The following is a 23,035-nucleotide window of genomic DNA, read 5'->3' as shown; positions in this document are numbered from 1 at the left end:
AGAAATAAGTAAAATTTTATAAAAAAAAAAAACCGACTCCAAAAAACCTACACTAAAAAGTAGAAAAATAATTACTAATTACCTACTTATTTATTAGGACGAATTATTAATATTTATGTAGGTATACCATGATTGATACTTTTGGAGTCGGTGCAGGCAAACTTTACATGTTTCATAATCTTGGCACCGACTCCAGAATTATCAATCATGGTATACCTACATAAATATTAATAATTCGTCCTAATAAATAAGTAGGTAATTAGTAATTATTTTTCTACTTTTTAGTGTAGGTTTTTTGGAGTCGGTTTTTTTTTTTTTTTATAAAATTTTACTTATTTTCCTATACCGCTCAGTGATCGCCATTTCGCCATCACTGACGCGATCTGCACGCGTTGGTTTGGCTGAGGCTTTATACTGCTCACGTCCGTCTATAGAACTCCGTCGTTCCTATTCGGGAGTCTGAATCACTCTATTTTAAAGGTAGACTCAAAACACGATTCCTTACGCTCTGATTATTCGACTCTACCTTTCTTGATACGTTTTGTTTTCCCCGAACATTTCCTTTGGCTACTTGTTATTTTACTTTTACTTGGCTACGTACATATTTAGTTTTAGTTAATTTTCCTTGTTGGTCTTTTGCGTTTATTTCCATAGTAAAGGGCCTTTTAAAACGTTACTCGCAGTTTTTTTATGTGTTGAGGTTTATAACAGTACTATGATACTACTTAAATATTGATTTATCGAAAGAGTTTGCTTTTGCATTTATTTAAGCACACGTACGGATGTTATATTTATGTAAGTAGCTCTATTTGTTTACATACATGATTCTAAATTCATGACACACTTGGTATAGTAATTAGAGATAATTTAGGTAGTTTATGATTTTTAAACCTTTAGCCCTCACTTATTACTAGGGACAAGTGGAGGATTTGGCCTAAAAATAATAAATCCAATTTACATAATAAAAAACATACTTTTGGCAATATGGTACCTACCTACCTAGGATAATTTATTACAAATTTTTTTAGACCAAGAATGGCTGTACTTGAATCTCATTTCATGTAGCTTGTGGATGCATAATATTACAGGTTACAAAATTCTTTAAATAAATTATTCTTTCATTTAGTCAAAGCTAAAAATCTAGTTACCTTTTAGGATCCCTCTGCTGGAAGCGGCTCCAAACAAATGGAAGGTCTTAGTTGACTGGTCTTGGATAATGAAATCCGTAGATACCTACTGCAAAAACCCTACTAGCTGTGCCTTTTTAGTGCTCTACATTTAATAAATAAGGAAGTAAAATATTCCAAATATCTCCATTATCCAAACCTACCCAAATTAAGCGATCTTGGTACGATGGCAAATATGTAATAATTATCAAACAAAATATTATAGGAGTGGTCATACCAACATCATATTATTAACATTTTAAATTACGGTAGACATAGTTTTAAACATCATGTGAAGAAAGCTGTCTTCGTTTAACAAGTTATAAAGTGTATTGTCTTTTACTGTTCTTTATTCCTTTACAAAGTGTATGAGAACAGAAAAGACACATTGTTACCGTCAAAATGGCACATTAATGCTGGGTTACACCAACTTACTTTAACCTTAAGCCTAAGCGCAGACTACAGGGGTTGTGTCCGAGCTTAATTTGTATGAAGAATCAGCTGATACCAAATTGGTGTAACATTCGCACTTTCATATTACATAAACATACTGATTACAGCTCGATCCAACTATAGGCCGACAAAAAGTTGTTGGTAGGCTTACTTTATAACGGGTGTCTTTTTTGTATGGAGTTTGACAGATTTTTGACGTTTGTTAATACTAAATTATGATGGTGCAACCCAGCCGAAGTACCTAACTACAAAAACTTTTGTAAACATTTTCATCCATCACTCTTGAAACATCGCGAACACACAAGGCAATTTAGTTCGACAGTTTAAGTAAGACTTGCCACTTTTTATTAGAGAAAAAAACAGAACGTGGAACTATCTGATAGATTCACTATTTCTTCTTTTAACAATTACCTTATTCGTACCTATATCTTTATTGAACTTGTTACTAAAAGTAGATATGTTTTTGTTTTAGTTTTTCTGTGGTCTCTGTCTGCTCTCTACAGATGTAGGTCATGCGTACTTGTTTATTATTGTTTATTATATTATTGTAGGTATGTACGAGTAGCTATGATTTTTCATATTTTAGGTATTGTCAATTACAAGGCCCCTTATAATATAATATGTAGCCCCTGACCACTAAGAAACTAATTTTTCTTCGACCAAATTCGATCGATTTTTGTTTTCTTTTCGTGGTTATTCCACCTACGTACTTCTTTCGTTATCACCATACCTGTTAGATAAAATTAATAGGTTTATGATACTGACCAAAATAAAATACTTCAAACCGCGTTACGAATAGTACCTATTACGAAAAACCACTCAATTTTTTTTAGAAACGAATAACTGAAATGGAAAATTCGGTTGTAGAACTTATCCAAACAGGATCTATTGTTTGTGGAACCAACGTAAGCCAGATAGATATATGTATTCAATCATCCGAGAGTACCTGCGATATCGGGAAAAAATGGCCGTGTCATATCGAATAGTGCAGCTCTCTATTTTCTATGTGAAGGATTTTTGAAACGCGATCACCATTTTCGAAGAATTCCAGCAGACACGGCAGCCGCAGTTTCCGTTCAACATGTTTGTATAAAATTGAAGCACCTCTAGTGGAAAACGAGTATCTACATTCCGGGAAAACAGTTGTGTATTTACAAACTGTGAAAAAGATTTTCAGGAATCGAATAACCACAAAAAACTCTGAATAATCCGAAAACTTTGCGAAAAGGCAGACCCAATCTACCTATCTCAAATCGTGGCCATAAAGCTAATCATGCAATATAGCATTTTATATTATAGAATTTAATTTGATAAAGATTAAGACTACCTAGTTAGTGAGCCAGTTTTGTATGTAATTTACGGTACCTACCTAACGATAAAGACTTGAATTCTAAATTAATGGTCATATTGTCAACCAACACCCTCTGATCAGGGCAGTCGTACCTACTCGAAGAAAACTCTTTCTTAAATAAATATATCAATTTCAATATTTGAAATTATGCAAATAAAGTCGTTTAGGAACTTAGGAAGTCGTCTTAAAATAAGTTTTCAAGACTTTGTTTTACAAGATTTTCACAATGCCCTCTATTCAAGAAACAATTTATGTTTGCAAAAGAAAAGATATTATAGTCTATCCAATATAGCTTGATTAGAATGACAGCTGTCATCAAAAGTAACGACATAACTTTGTAGTAGCGATCAATGAGAGCTAAATATTGGCGGACAAGAAATAATTCACGTCTGACCTACAAACAATATTTTCGACGACAGTGCTTCCAATAAAAATGATAATTTCGTGTAAATGCAGCGTTAAATTACACCAATAAGTAGTAATTCGAAATTATAAAAATCAAGCTAGAGTATTCACGACGTCTCTACAAGGTTATCTCGAGTTACAAAAATGTTAGTGTTGGGACATATCGACAAATGTCATATTAAATTAAAACCATGGGGTCCAAGCGCTCGTTCCTTTTATAAGGAACTGGCAAAAGGCTCACCGAGGTGACCGGTGATCAAAAGGCTGGCAGCTATTTCGGCCAGAGAATTAGCCTGGCCATTCAACGTGGCAATGCTGCCAGCCTTTTGGGCACCATTCCTGACTGCGGCGCTGGGGGTGAAGTATTTTTTATTTTGTAAATAGTTTTTATCATTAGTAATTTTAAAATTTTAGTTTTTAAGTCATTTTAAATTAAAACTATTTTTTTAACATATTTAACAAATTTTTTTTCTAACTAATTTTTTAACATATTTAAGTCAAGTTATACGTTTTTCTAAATGTTCACTATTAAAAACCAAAAAACATTTCATTCTTAAATAATCAAACATCGGAAATCAATCACCGGTAATTTTTTGGGTATTCATAGCACCGTTGCTCTAGAAGAGATGCCCACCGCCCTCTAGCGAGAGGAAAAAACCACTGAAGAACACTGATGATAATGACTACGACTTAGGTTATACACCCTTGACATGAATTTTAAATTTTACTGTCTTTAAATTTAAATAATAATTGTCATTTTTATGAATAAAGATATATGAAGAAAAATTGGGTGCATTTTTTCATATCATTTTTTCGAAAACTTATCGATACATCTATGTGAACCGTACGAAACATACCCATCACTAGTCACATTCGTTTGACAGCCGTCATTCTAATCAAGCTATATTGGATAGACTATAACTATTGTCTTGAAAATGTATAGTGTGGAAATACTCTACATACCGACTCGTATTGTCCTGAAAAATGATAGAGCAATAAAAGCTCGAACCGAAGCCGTGCCTACAGTAAGAGCCAAAGCACACGATGCGTTGCGGCGCCGCACCGCAAAGTTTCTCCAAATCGCACCGCTCGCGCTCGTGTGCCCGCCACAGATAATTTATATGTAAAGGCGGCGGTTCGCACTGCGACAGAGACAAGCGACCGAGACAAGAGGCCGAGACGAGAAATCACGACCACTGCTTGTCTTTAGGCAATGTATGTATAAGTGCCAGTTTGCAAGCGAGACAGAGACAAAGACAAGTCAAGATCTCGGTCTCTGTCGATGCGTTTGCGTACCTCCCTGCGCCACCTAGAAGACGCAGCGACACCGTTCTGGCGTCGCACGCATCTTGTGCTTTGACTCTTACAATGGTGTTTGATAATAGAAATGATTATGTTTTCTTTTTGCAGAGTGGGAACTTATGAGCTAGCCGTGGTGGTGGGCGAGAGCTACGCCGACCGGGGCACGTCTCTACATTCAGTGATATTAATAATTATCCACGAGGACTTCGATCGCTTCACCCTCAAGGCTGATATTGCGCTCTTGAGGTTATACGAGGAACTTAGTTACAGGTATGATATGTATAATAATTACGCAAAATTTTGTAAGCAAATCAATCTCATACCTAAAGATTTGCTTGCTGCAAACTAGACTTTCAAATAAAGTTGTTACTCGTTGCGTAACGTGACGCATCAGCACAGAGAACAATATATCGCATTAATATCGATCCAATCAGGGGCTGTTCTCTCATTTAACTTGATACCCTGCCCATCCTCAGCTTGGAGTCAGGTCTAATCAACGGAACACTAAGGGCTTTGTGCATTTCAGTCGATACCTTTTGACAGGCGTGCTGCATCCCGGATTTGTATCGAAGAAACGTCATGTTTAATTTCGCCGGTAGATCTAATCCGATCCAATGCTGGTGCTTGTCAAAGGATATTGACTGAACGAAGCTGGCATTCAGGTGGTGTAACGGTAGTTGGATCCATTGATGGACAATGGGAATTATAATTACTGACCGCGTTTGAGCAAAGCCGAAATTAATTTGAAGATGCAAATAGGACTAATTACTACGTGAGATTAGTGTATTGGTTTATTTGGAACATACCCATATGACGAGTAATCTACGAGTAGGTATACTAAGGCTGAGTTGCACCACCAAACTTTGACCGAAACTATAACGATAACCGATGTTTTTTGTATGGAGTTAGACAGATTTTTGACGTTCGTCAAAGTTAAAGTAAGATGGTGCAACCCAGCCTAAGATTATTTTGGGTTATGCTGTATTCGACCCATGACAACTCAACCCATTTCTTCACTCATCCCAAATTAGTATTCCTAGCTCAACCCATTACATAATTTCGTTATTCTACCCAAATGCATTCCTTACTCAACCCAAAGTAAATATACCAAAAATAAGTATGGCTAGCAAAACAACGTTTACTGTTTTTTCAGAAAGGATAGTGCCAGGGTCTGGACCAAGTGTTGCCCAGAATCAACCCATAGTGCATTTTGTTCCTCAGGCCTATACTAATGTGTAAACCGAAGCGCACTGAAATCTATCCCTGGAGTTAAGAGAAAAAAAGAGTTTTGTTTTGAATTATTTACATACAAAATATCATCGATGTATACGTACTACGCATAAGATTTCGCGATTGTGGCATTAAATAACACTCGCTATGTTGAACTTAACCATAATGCATCCGTACACGTTACTTTAGTGTGATTAAGACATTCTTTATAAACGACTAGCTTTCCGCCCGCGGCTTCGCCCGCGTGGAATTTTGTCTGTCACAGAAAAACAATATCGCGCGCGTATTTACTCATCGTTTAGACCTGGACTACGACAAACATTTTAAAACCAAAATCAGCTCAATCGGCCCAGTCGTTCTCGAGTTATAATCAGACTAACGAACATCAATTCATTTTTATTTATATAGATAGATAGATGATAGCTAGCGGCCGCCCGCGACTTCGTACGCGTGGATCCCGTTTTACCCCCTTCATCTATCTTCAGCGGTTAACTCCCCTTCCCGTAGGAATTTTGCAATATCCTGTTGTAACTAAGCTTTAAGTTTACTAAGGTACCTGCATGCCACATTTCAAGCGTCTATCTTACGCAGTTTAGATTTTTTCATACATAAGTTTTTTCCCGCTAACTCCCGTTCCCGTGGGAATTTTACGATATCCTGTTGTACCTAAGCTTTAAGTTTACTAAGGTACCTGCACACCAAATTTCAAGCATCTAACTTAAGCGGTTTAGATTTTTCATACAAAAGGATTTTTCCGCTAATTCCCGTTCCCGTGGTAATTTCGGGTATTCCTTTCTTAGCGCACCTCTACGGTACCTAAACTACGTCCCTTCCAAATTTCAAGTGCCTACGTTTAGCCGTTTAGGCTGTGCGTTGATCTGTCAGTCAGTCAGTCAGTTTCTCCTTTTATACATATATTTAGAAGATAGATTAGATGATAGCTAGCTGCCGCCCGCGACTTCGTACGCGTGGATCCCGTTTTACCCCCTTTATCTATCTTAAGCGGTTTAGATTTTTTTCATACAAATGTTTTTTCCCGCTAACTCCCGTTCCCGTGGGAATTTTACGATATCCTGTTGTACCTAAGCTTTAAGTTTACTAACGTACCTGCACACCAAATTTCAAGCATCTAACTTAAGCGGTTTAGATTTTTCATACAAAAGGATTTTTCCGCTAATTCCCGTTCCCGTGGTAATTTCGGGAATTCCTTTCTTAGTGCACCTCTACGGTACCTAAACTACGTCCCTTCCAAATTTCAAGTGCCTACGTTTAGCCGTTTAGGCTGTGCGTTGATCTGTCAGTCAGTCAGTCAGTTTCTCTTTTTATATATTTAGATCTAGCGCTGTTTTAATTGTTTGGTAAGTTGAAAAAATTCATTATTTCCAAAATGAAGCAAGTTTTAGTTTTCTATACTTGCAAAAAATCAATTTATTGGTGTATTACAATCGATTATTGAAGTTATTGTGAGCTAAAACTTCTTGCTCCATTTTGGAAATAATTAATTTTTGTCAAGTAACTAAACTACTGCAACAGCGCTTAATCGCTTATAAAGAATGTCGAATTCGTACTAAAGTAAGGTGTACGGATGCAGTATGGTTAAGTTCAACGTAGCAAGTGTTATTTAATGCCACAATCGCGAAATCTTATGCGTAGTACGTATACATCGATGATATTTTATATGTAAATAATTCAAAACAAAACTCTTTTTTTCTCTTAACTCCAGGGATAGATTTCAGTGCGCTTCGGTTCACAAATTAGTATTGACCTGAGGAAGAAAATGCACTATCGTTTCATTCTGGGCAGCACTTGGTCCAACTTCCATACATGGATTGGCACTGTCCTTTAATAATGATAAATACATACTAGTATGTACATTTATTTATAATTAAATAAAAAAATAAAAAACATCACCTGCCTACATGAAAAAATTATAGATATGAGTGAGTATGTTGATTAACTAAAATTTTTATTTTATTTTAAGGTAAATACATAAAACAAATTAAGAGGCTCAAAACTTATACCGGGGGATTAGCTGTCCATATGAATACCTTATTATTTTTCTATTGTCATCTCATACCGCTTGAAAAAAAAAAAGATAAAATACATAGTATTATTTGAAATATTTGTACCTTCATGAACAAGTGTCTGGGGGAAAAATTATACGCCACTAGCGGCCGCCCGCGACTTCGTACGCGTGGATCCCGTTTTACCCCCTTTTCCCGAATTTTCTTTGCTATAAACCTCACGGAGCCCGAGACCTTTCCAACGAATGCAAAACCGTGGAAATCGGTTCGTGCGTTCTGGAGTTATAGCGTCAGGGAGGAAAACCCGACTTATTTTTATATTATAGTAGATAGCTTGGTTATACTGATTTAATAAAAAATCACAGTCGTTTGATTTATAGTAGATTTATAGTAGACTCTAACTCTAATTAGTCATTATTTGATTTGTGTCCTTTTGTGAAAAACGTTTTTCAAATATACAGGGTGTTTGGCGCATCGTGTGCCAAAATGATTTGGTGGATAGAATGGGTCATTTCCTATATTTTCAGCCCCCATAACACGTTCCATACCAGGCGGCTACTTTTATATTATTTTTTTTAGTAATTTCACCAAAATACCCAAATCGCATCATTTAATTTCGATTTAAAAAAAAACTACAAGGCGTAGCCTCAAAATAAATATTTTGTTTTGACGTGCATTGATGTAGGGTTGCATCAAATCTTAATTTACTGACAAATATAATCTAGTTTTTTTTAAATTCAGCTTTAAAATTTTCCGAAAAGTTAAAAATGCACTGAACATTTAAGTTTACATAGCTATAAAAAAATTAATAAAAGAGATAGCGATCTTCGGATTTTATCAAAACTTCTCTAGTCTATCCCCATTTAAACGGTACACTAATCTTGTTTAAATAACAACAATAACTTCACAAATTCCTTAAATTAGTGCATTGACTCTACTCGGACTGATTTGCGAAATTTGTGTTTATAGCCCCTTTTGTGTGAATAGCACGTTATTAAACACCTAACAGGTAAAAATTATTTATCTTATGCAATGTAAAAACCTTTTCCCTTTCGTATTTCAATGTGGATTTCTTGAAATTAAAGACGAAAATAATTATTTTGATCGTTTATTAATTATTACAAATTTTGTTCAAAATGACCGTCTCGGCAACGTAGGTATACTCACGACATCTTTTTCTAATTTTGACTGTTGTCGTATGCAGCCACATTTCTCTTTTTATTACTACAAAGGCGTTTTCTACTTGTGGATTGGAAGAGATGGCCCTATACAGTGGCCTGCACGTTCCCCAGACCTAATTCCGTTAGATTTTTACGTCTGGGGACGAGCTAAAGAACTGGTGTACGTAACGGATTCAAACAATAGAAGAACTACAACAACGAATAGAAAATGCCTTTGTAGTAATAAAAAGAGAAATGTGGCTGCATACGACAACAGTCGAAATTAGAAGAAGATGTCGTGAGTGTATACGTTGCCGAGGCGGACATTTTGAACAAAATTTGTAATAATTAATAAACGATCAAAATAATTATTTTCGTCTTTAATTTCAAGAAATCCACATTGAAAAACGAAAGGGAAAAGGTTTTTACATTGCATAAGACAAATAATTTTTACCTGTTAGGTGTTTAATAACGTGCTATTCACACAAAAGGGGCTATAAACACAAATTTCGCAAATCGGTCCGAGTAGAGTCAATGCACTAATTTAAGGAATTTGTGAAGTTATTGTTATTATTTAAACAAGATTAGTATACCTTTTGTATGGGGATAGACTAGAGAAGTTTTGATTAAATCCGAAGAACACTATCTCTTTTATTTATTTTTTTATAGCCATGTAAACTTAAATGTTCAGTCCATTTTTAACTTTTCGGAAAACTTCAAAGCTGAATTAAAAAAAAAACTAGATGATATTTGGCAGTAAATTTAGATTTGATGCAACCCTACATCAATGCACGTCAAAACAAAATATTTACTTTGAGGCTACACCTTGTAGTTTTTTTTTAAATCGAAATTAAATGATGCGATTTGGGTATTTTAGTGAAATTACTAAAAAAATTAATATAAAAGTAGCCGCCTGGCATGGAACGTGTTATGGGGGCTGAAAATATAGGAAATGACCCATTCTATCCGCCAAATCATTTTGGCACACGATGCGCCAAACACCCTGTATTATTGTATCAGAACTCTTGCAGTTTTATTTAATAGAACTATCTTAACACAAAAGTTAACTGAGCTTTTTCTAAAAAATATTATTTTTAACCTGACTGTACATAAAAATCTTATATTTTTGAAATGGTTTTAAAATGGGTTGAGCTAGGAATGTTTTTGGGGTGAATAAGGAACATAAAATTAAAAATTTGTTGTGGGTAGAGTAAGGAACAAAATTGGGTTGAGTAAGGAAAAAATAATGAGTGGGTTGAGTTGTCGTGGGTCGAATACGGAATAACCCATTATTGGGTATTTTGTATTTTTGTTATGTTTGTATATTAAATAGGCTCCGAAACTATTGAATCGATTTAAACAATTGTTTCACCATGATAATCCAATTATTTTTCTGCTGAATACTGCCATTTATATTTTTTTGATAATTTTTTTTATTGAAACGTTTGATAAATAAATACGTGTGAAGTTGGGGCGGGCAGCTTGGTATGTTAAAAATGAATTCACAACGACGTTGTAATTTAACTACTCGTTTGTATCATGTTTTGTTTTAACTGTGAAAAGTCACAGGATTTTCTATTTATTTTCTCCAGGACCAATTAATTAGTTACTTGCAAGCTTGTTTCTAATTAATGATTGCTACCTCACTATGTCCAATATCAGCGTATACGTAATACAGGGTGACATTTAAATCGTTGGCATCCTTTTAAACTAAGACTCTACTCATGATACCTACATAATAGGTACACTCCCTGAATGTGAGACGAATCCAATGAGCAAAAATTAAACCCTTGTATAGACGACAGCACATCAAACTTAACACTGGTATCTCATTTTGATGTAGGTATTAGGTGTTATTATGCAACAAAAATGTATGGTCTGATGTGCTGTTAACTGTATTTAAAAAACTTATTGAATTGTCTCTCAATCAGGGAATGTATTAAGTATGTGTCATGAGTAGAGTCTTACTTCACAAACGATGCTTGCATAAGTAATCGATCAAATCGAACGCACAGCATTGAATAGAGTTCTGCGATTGGTTCGTGTGTGACTCTGTGCGATCTCGTAGTAATGTTTGCGAATGGACGTTAGTTTAATAGGATGCCAATGCTTTAAATGTCACCCTGTATATGGTTCGGCGAAATTCACAAGGTTCTTGTGTTGCTGTTAAACCTTGTTAGTGAGTTTGTATCATACACTTACCGTTTCTAGTATGGCTGGTCTAGGATGCTTTTCAGGTCAGGGATGGCAAACCAATGGCACGCGACATGTTTTAGGAACTACGCTGATTAAATGTGAGTTGCATGTAACGCGTCTATGTAGTTTTGAGACTATCTATCAGCCCTGAGAGGTATGAAATACTTCAGAACTACTACTACCTAAAATAGTAAGACACGGGTCTTAACGCGACGTTTATTAATGAGTTACATTATGTACCTACTCACGGTTTGACGTCACGAACTATTTGACGTTGCCTGTACTTATATTTTATACTTATTAACTTCTCAATTAAAATTCCCTGTCTATGGTGTCATTAAAAATTAATCAAACGTATGAATTTAGCCATTTGATCAAAAAGGTTAGCCATCCCTGTATCAGGTGCTAGTTTCAATAGCATGATAAACGAACGAAGAGATTCATACGAATGGTTACCATCCGTCCGAATTTTCTCGGACATTGGCCTTTCAATTCGGACTCAGTATAGCTTCTAAAGTTTGGATAATAAACTAAACATCTTTAAGCTGATGATGTTGTTATTTTATATTGCTTTCTGTCTAAGGCATTTTTCTGTAATATTCGAGTTTATAGTGGTCGCGTAACAAAAGTTGAGACTACAAACTAACTCAGATATACTAACAAATCAGTGAGATATGCAAGACGTCCAACACGTCACAAAGATTACAGATATAGCTGACCCACGCTGAACTGTCCCACCAAACTCAATGACAGTTACCATCGTTCAACTATATGGTTTCCAACATGGCAAAAACCAGCGATCCGGTATTGACGGTGGCGCCCCACTGTCAATGTCATGGATAGAACAGTTCAGTATTTTGGAACTATACGAATCTTTGCTTGTGTGATGGCCTCAAACTCTTGAATACTCTCGATGCGCAACCTGGATTTTTAAATATAAATGTGGCAACACTATTACACACGAGCATTCCTTGAATCGAACTCAGAGAAATGCAATCAAAATTGCAATTACAAACAGCTTTGTCTATTAATTAACAAATAACTGTACACGATGTTTTCATGGAATATGTGATGACGGTCCAACAGGTAGGTATTTAGCTTCAAGCAAAATATATTATTTTATAAGTTTAAAAAATGTTTGCTTAAATGTAATTTAGACTAGACTTCGAATATTATATTGATTAGAGTCTGATAACGTTTTAGGCCACCACTACCCGGTTTTCACCAAGGCGGAGCGGAGCGTAGAAATGTTTTGAATAAACAATCAGATTTCATTATTTCCACATTAACTCCTATCCGCTCTGCTCGAGAACCGGGCCTTACCAAAGATTCTGTTTAAGATTTTCAAGAACGAAAGCGAAGAAAGAGACTTAAAAATTGGGTTACGATGCCGCGATGGGTGACGAATCCTTATACGTGCCTATGTATAAAGTTAACCCTTCACAAAACGTTTGGGGTTCGGAGGATTTATCCTTGAAATTGTAGGAATATTCCCGAAGGTAAGGGGCAGGTTGGCAAACCTTAAATAGTTAAATCATAAACCTTTGGCCCGTGTTTCCAAAGTGCTACAGATGTGTATCTGATATCATCGAAAATTTCTGATTTGAAACTAATGCTTTCTAAAGGCCATTTTTTAATTTTTTATTGTCTTACATTTTTGTATCGAATGTTTTTTCGTTTTTGAGCACCAGAATCAATCATCTTCATTTCGTAATATTTTTACACCTTGTATTGGCAAAATATTTTCGAAGATATTTTTCGCTACCCCAAAAAAAAAAGAAGCGTCGAATGAACAAAGTTTTGATTGACGTCAGCTATATTTGGTAGCAGAGAACAAAACAATATCGTGAAACTCAGGTAATCGATCATCTGTAAGTAATAATTTTCGCAGAATAGGGAAAATGCAAGTTTTTTTTATTATTATTTCTCAAGTTTCAGTATGTACCTATTATCGGCATTATCAAATCAATCAGTGCTTTTCTTTGTCAAAAATCAGAAAAATACCTTAGGTAGAGACATTATAAATCTCGTGACGTCACTGGCCACGTTAGAAAAAACGCAGTCTAACGTTACCCATTTGACTTCAATCTCAGCTATTTCCATACAAAGTTTAAGGGCTTGTATTTGTTTTTGTTTCTGAATTCAAAACTTAACTTACAGAAATACTAAAACTTACTTTTAAAAGCGATGCATACCTATTCCTTAATCGAAGTTCGAAGTTTAGTACAGTCAGGGTCAAATAGTTCGTGATACCCAATGTATCCAATAAGTTCGCAACACGTTTTTGTCACTACATTATTCCAGGTTGTGTTTTCAACTTTTTGGCAACTTTAAGTATCACGAACTATTTGACACTAGATAAGGCTGGGCACTATTTTGCACCATCTTACTTTAACTTTGACAAACGTCAAAAATCTGTCAAACTTCATACAAAAAACACCGGTTATTGTTAAAGTTACGGTCAAAGTTAGGTGGTGCAACTCAGCCTAACTGTTCTATACGGAATCTGGCGAAAAGTAGCAAACGTATAGGTAGTTAGGTATATTATGAGTTGACATGTAGGATTACAGGGACTCTGGACAACACTGGAGCGGATTACGAAGGGCTTACTGTTGTCAGTTTCACACTGGTCAAAGAGTTAAGAGCAACATTAAACATTAACCGATGTTTCAAAACATTTGGTAGCGAAAAAAATCATAGGGTTAAGCAAGGACACTTTTCTTTAAATATAACATTTTCTTTAGTGAGATTTTTTACTTGTAGTAGTAAGTATTCGTAATAAGAATTTAAATTGAAGTAATGATAATATTTTTTTCTATTTATGATGATAAAAAAGTCAAACTGGTAAGCATTTAGTCCAATAGAACTGTTAACTCGAAAAGGTAGGTATACTATACTTACCTACGTATTTTACGAAAATACATTTTTTTTTCATAAAATAGAGAAAAGAGGTGGGTACTGTGTATTATTATTAATATTCTATCTTGTTTTAGGCAACTGTGTAACATTGTGTTTGAGCGCTTTCATTGTAAGATATTTCAGAATGCCAGTTTCGTGTATGCCGAGTATTTATCGCACACTGCCCACGTCGTAGCGGTCTATAATTCTACATATTCGAGGATCCGAAATAAGCGGTTTTGTACATAGAATATAATGCCTCACAGAATTCCAAATATGTATATTTAATTAACAGATGTTGGACAAAATCCGAAAATAGCCCTTATATTTTGTAGGGGATGAATCAAAATCGTGTCACATTTATTTTTACTTACAGGGTCTCCATAAAACCCATATCTCTGTCTTCCTCGTTTTCTCCAAAATATGGCCGAACTGCTTTTGTCACAGGATGGGGACGATGCGACAGAATGGTTCGGTACTAAACATTAAATAAACTTATTTGTAGGTGGACCGACGATCTGGTGAAGGTCGCGGGAGGTGCCTGGATGCCGGCGGCGCAGGACCGGTCGTTGTGGAAATCCTTAGGTTTCCTTAGGCTGGGTTGCACCATTTTATTTTAACTTTGACAAACGTCAAAAATCAGTCAAACTCCATACAAAAAGCATTGGTTATCGTTATAGTAACCGTTGAAGTTAGGTGGTGCACCTCAGCCTTAATATTTTCAAATTCATTGTACTACAAAACTTTTTAATGTTAGACAAATAACACGTGTATACCATTTCAGAAAGTACATATTGATTAAAGTAGGTAAACAAACAAAAATAATACAAAGGCATTTCAATTGTGTTGGATTTGCCTTAGATTAAATAACATCCTCTCTCACCCTTGCCGAGTTCATACAAGGCAATTTATGAAGTAATAGTTCGCTGTAGTTCTAGTCCTACTGAGAGACGGAGCCGGCACTAGCTGTGGAACGGGGACTAGCTGAAGACTTCTATAATGTATTACTAGACAGGCTTTAAGAAATACATAAATAAATATCCCCGCCATCTAGATGGCGGTTTGGTACTAGTACCAAACTAAGCAAAGCTTGTACTATGGCACTATGGGTACCAGAGAACGGATATAAACATTTTTTTTTTTGTGAATACTTATTACATAATTTTTATAGATAGAAAACACCCAGAATACAAACAAATATGTTCATGCACACAAATGTTTGCGGGAATCGAACCCGACACTTCGGCATAGTAGGTAGTCTGTTACGAACCATAGCATCAAACGGCCGACTTTGCTATATTACTGACGAATTCGCGGTTAAATTAGCCGGAATTTATTTAGTCAGTGAGGGAAATTGCAGGTGTCCCGCTAGGCCGAAAGTTCATTGTCATTTCAGTCATTGGATTTCCACGACTGAATAAGTTTTACAAAGATTTTCAGATTTGCAGAATGTTGTAGTTAACAGGCCAACATTCTTAAAGTTTTTGAAGTCCGATAAACGTGTGTTAACGTGTTTAAAATTATTGTTTTAAGTACCTATCGCACGCCTATGCTGGTGCACATTTTCCAATTTTATTCAGATTTAAATTCTTTAATAGTAGGTCGATTTCCTTTACAAGACACTGAACAAGATCTGACGACCTCATAAAGGTAGCAGGAACCGCCACCAACCGTCCAGTGTGGAAATCATTGGATTGGGGGAGGCCTATGTTCAGCAATGGACGTCTTATGACTGAAATGATGATGATGAGGATTTGCTCAAGTATAGCTTGCAATGGTTTGTCTAATATTTGCATAGAGTTCATGTTCAGTTCGTGGCTAACTTATAATTTAATTCCCAGGGCAAGGAGCTGTGCTTGCCTCGGTCCTCTCGATTCTTCCGCTGGGAGAAGTTGGACCCCATGTTGAGGACAATCAAGTTCACCATGACACACAGCGAGCACTGCAATGAGTATACTATGGTGAGTGCCTAATTCACAGTTTGTCCATAAAATGTGAGTTTGTTTTCTGACCTTCGTGTGAACCTTATTTGACATTTTAGGCTGATTGATTACTGTAATACTGGTCCTTAGAATACAATATGGCAGTGTTATTATTAGTTATTATAGTTATAGTAAATACTTTATTCATAAAAATATACAACGTTTGTTAAACCTATATGAAAATTGGATTTCTCCCTGTAATTTTTTTCAACATTTGACTTCGACAAAAACAAGACAAACATATTTTAACTAGGTAAAATAGGTTCAGTAAACGTTTGTATTTTTTTATAAATTCTTATTTAAGGGGGTTACTTTCATAACTTTGTTTTTCTTTCCATTTTTGTTTAAGAATTTAACTCGTATTTATCTAATAAACGTATCCCTACTTTTATATATTTTGAAAATAACTTTTTTCCTTCTTAGATTACTTGTAGCTCGCGTCAATTTTCGGATGCAACTTAATAGTTATTTTAAAGTTATATGACAAAACAAAATAAATAACAAAACTTTACACACAAATCACTTTATTCGTACACTGGTTGTCCGAGTGAGGTAGTCCCAGTTTCAGCAACTCTTCAATGTCCCCTTTGAATAGGTGCAATCGCAATTTATCAATTGAGTGTCATAGCGCATGACACCCGCTTGGTCGCGTAATTTTCCAGTTAGGTGCATCAAGTGTGGTTACCAAGGTTAAAGGATGGTTACCAAAATACTTTAAATGAACTTTTTTATAAAATAAAACATTTTCATTTCATTTTCATCAAGTACCCGACTATAAAAACGAAATACCGATTTCGATTCGAGCCAGCAAATCGTCAGATGAACTCGATTTTAGTTCTCGATTGAGATTAACATATTAACACGATCTCGGTGATTCTGTCATTTCTAATATTTTATTGGTCGGTGAACCGAAACGTGTAGTTACGAGTGAGTTATGAACCATAATAGGTAATATCAAAAAATATACAGAACAGTTGTAAGTTATTAGCTGTACGGATAGACAGTTGATAGAAAACTCAAATGTTATTATTGGCTTGTCGGAGTCCAATAGAAAAAAAAAACGTTTTTAGGTGTTATTACTTTATGTCTCAATAATATACACTTTTAAGCATCTACAAGGTTATTTTTAGTATATACGAAACCTTTAAAACTACACTGGTCATCACAAAAATCGGCCCACCTACGTTTTACAGGAAAACTCGTTTCTACAGACACAATCATGGTGCCCCAACAATATTGGTGTTATTTGAAAGCCCAATAAATATCCTTAAAGAAAAACACATTTAATTTCCTAATAAACGATTAACATATACAATAAATGTGACTTGAAAAACTTGAAAAAAGACCTCACTTTGGGCTCACCTCTGGGATCAATTAGACCAATTTTTATGGTTATAAAACCAATTAATGATCTCACGTGTCCTCTTTAACAGATGGATAGTGATTAATCCCAACTTAACAGTTTTATAGCCATAAAAGTTGGCTCAAGCGTAACTACCTATTTTTTGAAGAAGTGACTCTGGATTCTTCTACAGACACATTTTTGGGGTAAAAACCTTTCCTTTAATGGGAAGTGGGGATGCATACGTTTGAAAGTGCTTGTCGCGGGTGGGTCGATTTTTATGATGACCAGTGTATTTGTTCAGAATCAGTAATAATCCCAATATTTTTTATGTCTTTTTTTATGTAACAGGAGGCAAACGAGCAGACGGATCACCTGATGGTAAGTGATTACCGTCGCCCTTAGACAAACTTAACAAACATTGCGTTAAAGATTTCCTGGCCTGGACTTGGTATTACATGGATCTCACAACTTTTTACCGTAGAACAACTGAGTTGCGAGACTTGGTTTTTTTGACAAGTATTGTTTTTGATGGGATCTCATTTCTTTTTGTATTTTGTAGACAGCAGTTATGTATCTAGAAAACTGGACCGAAATTGAAAAATTTTACTCGACTTGGCGGTTGCACTACCGTGCCCCCAAATATTTTAGTTTTTCCTTGATTCATACACCAAACACTACTTATATTCCAAATTTGAAGCTGCTAGGTCTGCTAGAAGTGCCTTAGAATTTTGATGATCGGTGAGTCAGTCACTCAGTCAGTCAGTCAGTCAGTCAGTGAGTGACAAAATTAAGTAACTTTGACCCGTTATAATTCTTAAACTACTGGTTCAAATTGAATGAAATTTTAAATATACCGTGTCTTTACAATGCCTGCATAGCTAATGAAAATTCAGCCTTCTAGTTTTATCTACAACGAAGTTACAGGCGGTCGAAAATGGCCTGAATTGCTTCGAGAAAAGGATGGTACGGCCGTGCCGCTTTTTTGCTCGACTTGGTGGGGGCACTGCTCTGAGATTTGTATGGGGAAAGAAAAATGTTGCTTTTACAATTTTCCACGCTATTTTTGTCTTTTTTCTCCCCTTAGAAACCTTCCACGTGCCTTAAGGAAAATACGCAAAAAATAGCCAATTAAAAATAGCTAAATACGTAAATACTTTACCTAACTGTTTTCGACTTTTGAGCTTAGCAACACATTTTGGCGATTTATTTTTATTTACATAGATTTAACATCTTAAGAGTCCATATTTTACTTGCTAGATATGGATTGGCACGCGACATACTATGACGTTACAGAGCATATAAATAATTCTGAAGGAGATCTGTGGGTCTAGACAAAGTGCAAATTATAATCGCAAACCAGTCGAAAAGTGGTCGAAAAGCCCCTTTTTTCTATGGAGTTTTGACGGATTCGATTTTCGATTCGATCAAAAAGTGCGTTTTGTCTAGGGGGGCTGATATTTCGCTGACATTTGACGTTACAAAAACACCCTCCCGTGTCACTCCCATACCTCAGACACTGACTGAGTCAAGCAACCTATATACATACAGGACGTTTCGTTTTTGTGATTTTTTAAAATTTTATGACCTAAAAATCATAAAATTAACGATAACTTCTAAACTACGAAAAATCGTAGAACATACATGGGGGTGACCTGCCTTCAGCTTACACGAAACACTCTGTATAGCTTTCTCGATAGAGCCATCGAAAATATATGAGTGATTTGGGGCACTTCCTGTCGTTATTATCTGCATACAGTCGATTTTTCAGGCAAGTTCTAATGGTGGTAATGATCTCGTTTTGCAAAACACATGTAACTGAATGCACAAATTGGATGATTGATGCCGGTACGTACGTAGAGCCGCGACAACAAGATAATAGATTGCAGAGATTGAAACGACCCGCAATTGGAAATCACCCTTGCAGCGGACGTTTCCACTTATACAGGGTGGAAACGATATGTGATCTCACTCGATAGTTTCTAAACTATTCAAGATATCGAAAACCAAACAATGGTTACTGATCATAAAAGTACTTTACGAGCTGTATCAAATAATATAATAGGTTACAGAATAAACTGGATCTATCCGAAAATTCAATGTTTTCAACTTCCATTCTAAATGTATGCCAGACGTACCTACAATTTTAAGTTATGTGCATCAAGTGTGAGTATAATAATCGAGATACCGATTTCGAAGCTGGAAACATTGAATTTTCAGATAGATCCAGTTTATTCTGTAACCTATTATATTGATACCATTTGATAGAGCTCGTGAAGCAATTTCAGGATCAGAAACCAGTTTTACGATAAATGGATGCCGTTTGATAGAGCTTGTTAAGCACTTTCAGGATCAGTAACCAGTGTTTCGATATCTTGTAGAGTTTAGAAATAATCGAGATAGATCACTTATAATTTTCACCCTGTATTGTATCTCTTTGGATTTCACGCATCAAACATTAACAGTCCATTCCGCGAATACACAACACGTGCTATTGCGCCCTCAGCAATAATCCCATCTGCGTGATACTGCGCAATAGTGCAACGGGAGTAGGGTCACCACACATCAACCGTTGCGACGTCGTGACGAGACACGTTACGTTGCCGTCGTTGTAACGCGAAAAAGTATGTATATCTATAGCGGGGGTCGGGGTGTCTGGTGCCCCCCACCCCCCCTTGGATGTTTTTTTATATCTCACTGACTCACTGACTCACCGATCATCAAAATTCTAAGGCACTTCTAGCAGACCTAGAAGCTTCAAATTTGGAATATAAGTAGTGTTTGGTGTATGAATCAAGGAAAAACTAAAATATTTGGGGGCACGGTAGTGCAACCGCCAAGTCGAGTAAAATTTTTCAATTTCGGTCCAGTTTTCTAGATACATAACTGCTGTCTACAAAATACAAAAAGAAATGAGATTTGGGGGCACGGTAGTGCAACCGCCAAGTCGAGTAAAATTTTTCAATTTCGGTCCAGTTTTCTAGTTACATAACTGCTGTCTACAAAATACAAAAAGAAATGAGATCCCATCAAAAACAATACTTGTCAAAAAAACCAAGTCTCGCAACTCAGTTGTTCTACGGTAAAAAGTTGTGAAATCCATGTAATACCAAGTCCAGGCCAGGAAATCTTTAACGTTTTACATAAATATATTGAATTGGCCATCGCATGAAAACACGTGTAAATTTAAATTATTTAGTGCGATGGCCAAGTCTAAAATTTATGTAAAACGTTAAAGATTTCCTGGCCTGGACTTGGTATTACATGGATCTCACAACTTTTTACCGTAGAACAACTGAGTTGCGAGACTTGGTTTTTTTGACAAGTATTGTTTTTGATGGGATTATGTATACAGAAAACAGAACAAGTGTCTTAAAATGGGAATCATTGGTACGAAATAGAAAAGTTATGGATACAGTAGGTACCTTCTATTCTTGCATTCTATTTTTAGATAAAAACTGTGATAACATGACGTGTCACGTCACGATGTCGTAACGAGTTCGTGTGTGGTAGCCCTAACAGCCTCCGATGCGTTGATAGCCAGATGGTACCAATTTTCTTATCGTGCATGCGTTTGAACGTCATCCGCCGACCTAGGCTAACAAACATGGAAAATATTACTATGTAGATAAAAGATAAACAATCAATGAACTATCTTACTATTATTATAAATGCGAAAGTTTGTACGGATGGCTGGATATTAACATGTTTGTTACTGTTTCACGCAAAAACTACTAAAAGGATTTTGATGAAACTTTACATTGTTATTGTTTATAGCCCAGAATAACAAAATTGGCTATAATTTATGACGATCTATGACAAACTAAATTTCACGCGGGTGAAGCCGCGGGCAAAAGATAGTGGTTTATAAACGTCGTTATTTTCAGTAGGTATATATGTTGGAATTCAAAGAGCACATTTTATAAGTACGTCATTAATTTTGCTTTAAGATACTTATTACTTTGATTTTTTTGTAGGTGTCACTTTATATATTTTAATAACAAACAAACTGGTGTGAGTGCCGTGTCGTTTTCTACACAATTTTATTTTTAGGTAAATATTTCTATACTGAAATAAGTTATTGAATATTTTAATATGGAAAGTTTATATCGGTTTTGACGATAAAATTGAGACGCAAATGGGTATCAAGTTGAACAATTTATCCATCAATATTTACAGCTCAACAATATTCATTATTGCTTGTAGCGAAAGCTTAGACCTCGCTAAGTAATATCGGAGCAATTGAACCGTGCCAATGCAAGTTCTACTGAAAGGCAGTTCGCTTCGCTTGCTCTACAATGACAATATCTAGCGAGGTGTGATTTGCGACGGTTCAACAATTCATAGGTCGAGCGATATATTCGATGAATTTCGATGTGACTTTACCATGACATTAGTGTCCTCTGAGACCTTTTGATTCTAAACAATGTAATTGTTACCGAAAATTGTGGGTTAGGTGAGGTAAATAATTTTCCTTTTACTTTACACGTGCTAAGCATTTATAGTTCACCAATAAGTAATATCAGTTTTCAAACAGCAAAGTTTTTGCAGGTTTTTGCTTATGATTAAAGATTTGATACAAGAATAGAATATAAAAGATTTGATGATGGAATAGTTTGTAAAAAGTTATGAACCTATTAAACAACTTCCATAATATGAAATACTTATTTACAGTTTTTTTTTTATCATGGTACGAGTTTGAGGATGCTTTAATTTCATCTTGTTACGAGAACAATAATAATAATTAATAGTGTCTAATCAAACCTAATAATAATATATTTTTACTTCGTAGCACGAACTCAAGATGGACGACAAAATGCTGTGCGCGGGTCCTGCTCGTGTGGATGAGATTCTGTGCCCCTGCATGGCGGTGCCGGGTGCTCCGCTGGTGGTGGACGCCAAGCTGGTCGGCATTCAGTCCTGGGGCTTCAGCTGCGGCTACCTCCGCGACATGCCTGTGGTCTATACGCGTCTGGAAGCTTACCACGGGTGTGTATCTCTACCTTTATGACTCTGTGACGTATTAAGGGTTTCCTCGCGGGCCCTGTCTGGTTTAATGAGATCCTGTGCCCCTGCATGGCGGTGCCGGGTGCTCCGCTAGTGGTGGACGCCAAGCTGGTCGGCATTCAGTCCTGGGGCTTCAGCTGCGGCTTACTCCGCGACATGCCTGTGGTCTAAACGCGCCTGGAAGCTTACCACGGGTGTGTATCTCTACCTTTATGACTCTGTGACGTATTAAGGGTTTCCTCGCGGGCCCGGTCTGGTTTAATGAGATCCTGTGCCCCTGCATGGCAGTGCCGGGTGCTCCGCTAGTGGTGGACGCCAAGCTGGTCGGCATTCAGTCCTGGGGCTTCAGCTGCGGCTACCTCCGCGACATGCCTGTGGTCTATACGCGCCTGGAAGCTTACCACGGGTGTGTATCTCTACCTTTATGACTCTGTGACGTATTAAGGGTTTCCTCGCGGGCCCGGTCTGGTTTAATGAGATCCTGTGCCCCTGCATGGCAGTGCCGGGTGCTCCGCTAGT

At 36.3% G+C, this 23,035-nt stretch overlaps 1 protein-coding gene across 1 annotated transcript in view; it reads left to right on the top strand.

The window, feature by feature from the left end:
* LOC135086854 (uncharacterized) overlaps positions 1-23,035 on the top strand; it is a 42,390-nt gene that overhangs the window by 16,218 nt on the left and 3,137 nt on the right. Inside the window, exons 4-7 of the mRNA XM_063981674.1 lie at positions 4,786-4,947; positions 14,562-14,655; positions 16,027-16,146; positions 22,302-22,498. Of these exons, the coding sequence (XP_063837744.1) occupies positions 4,786-4,947; positions 14,562-14,655; positions 16,027-16,146; positions 22,302-22,498 (573 nt within the window). The remainder of the gene's footprint in view (positions 1-4,785; positions 4,948-14,561; positions 14,656-16,026; positions 16,147-22,301; positions 22,499-23,035) is intronic.

Source organism: Ostrinia nubilalis, chromosome Z, assembly GCF_963855985.1.
Source record: "Ostrinia nubilalis chromosome Z, ilOstNubi1.1, whole genome shotgun sequence".
Classification (NCBI taxonomy): Eukaryota; Metazoa; Arthropoda; class Insecta; order Lepidoptera; family Crambidae; genus Ostrinia; species Ostrinia nubilalis.
The sequence above is the reverse complement of the archived record's forward strand: the minus strand, read 5'-3'. Positions and strand labels throughout refer to the sequence as shown.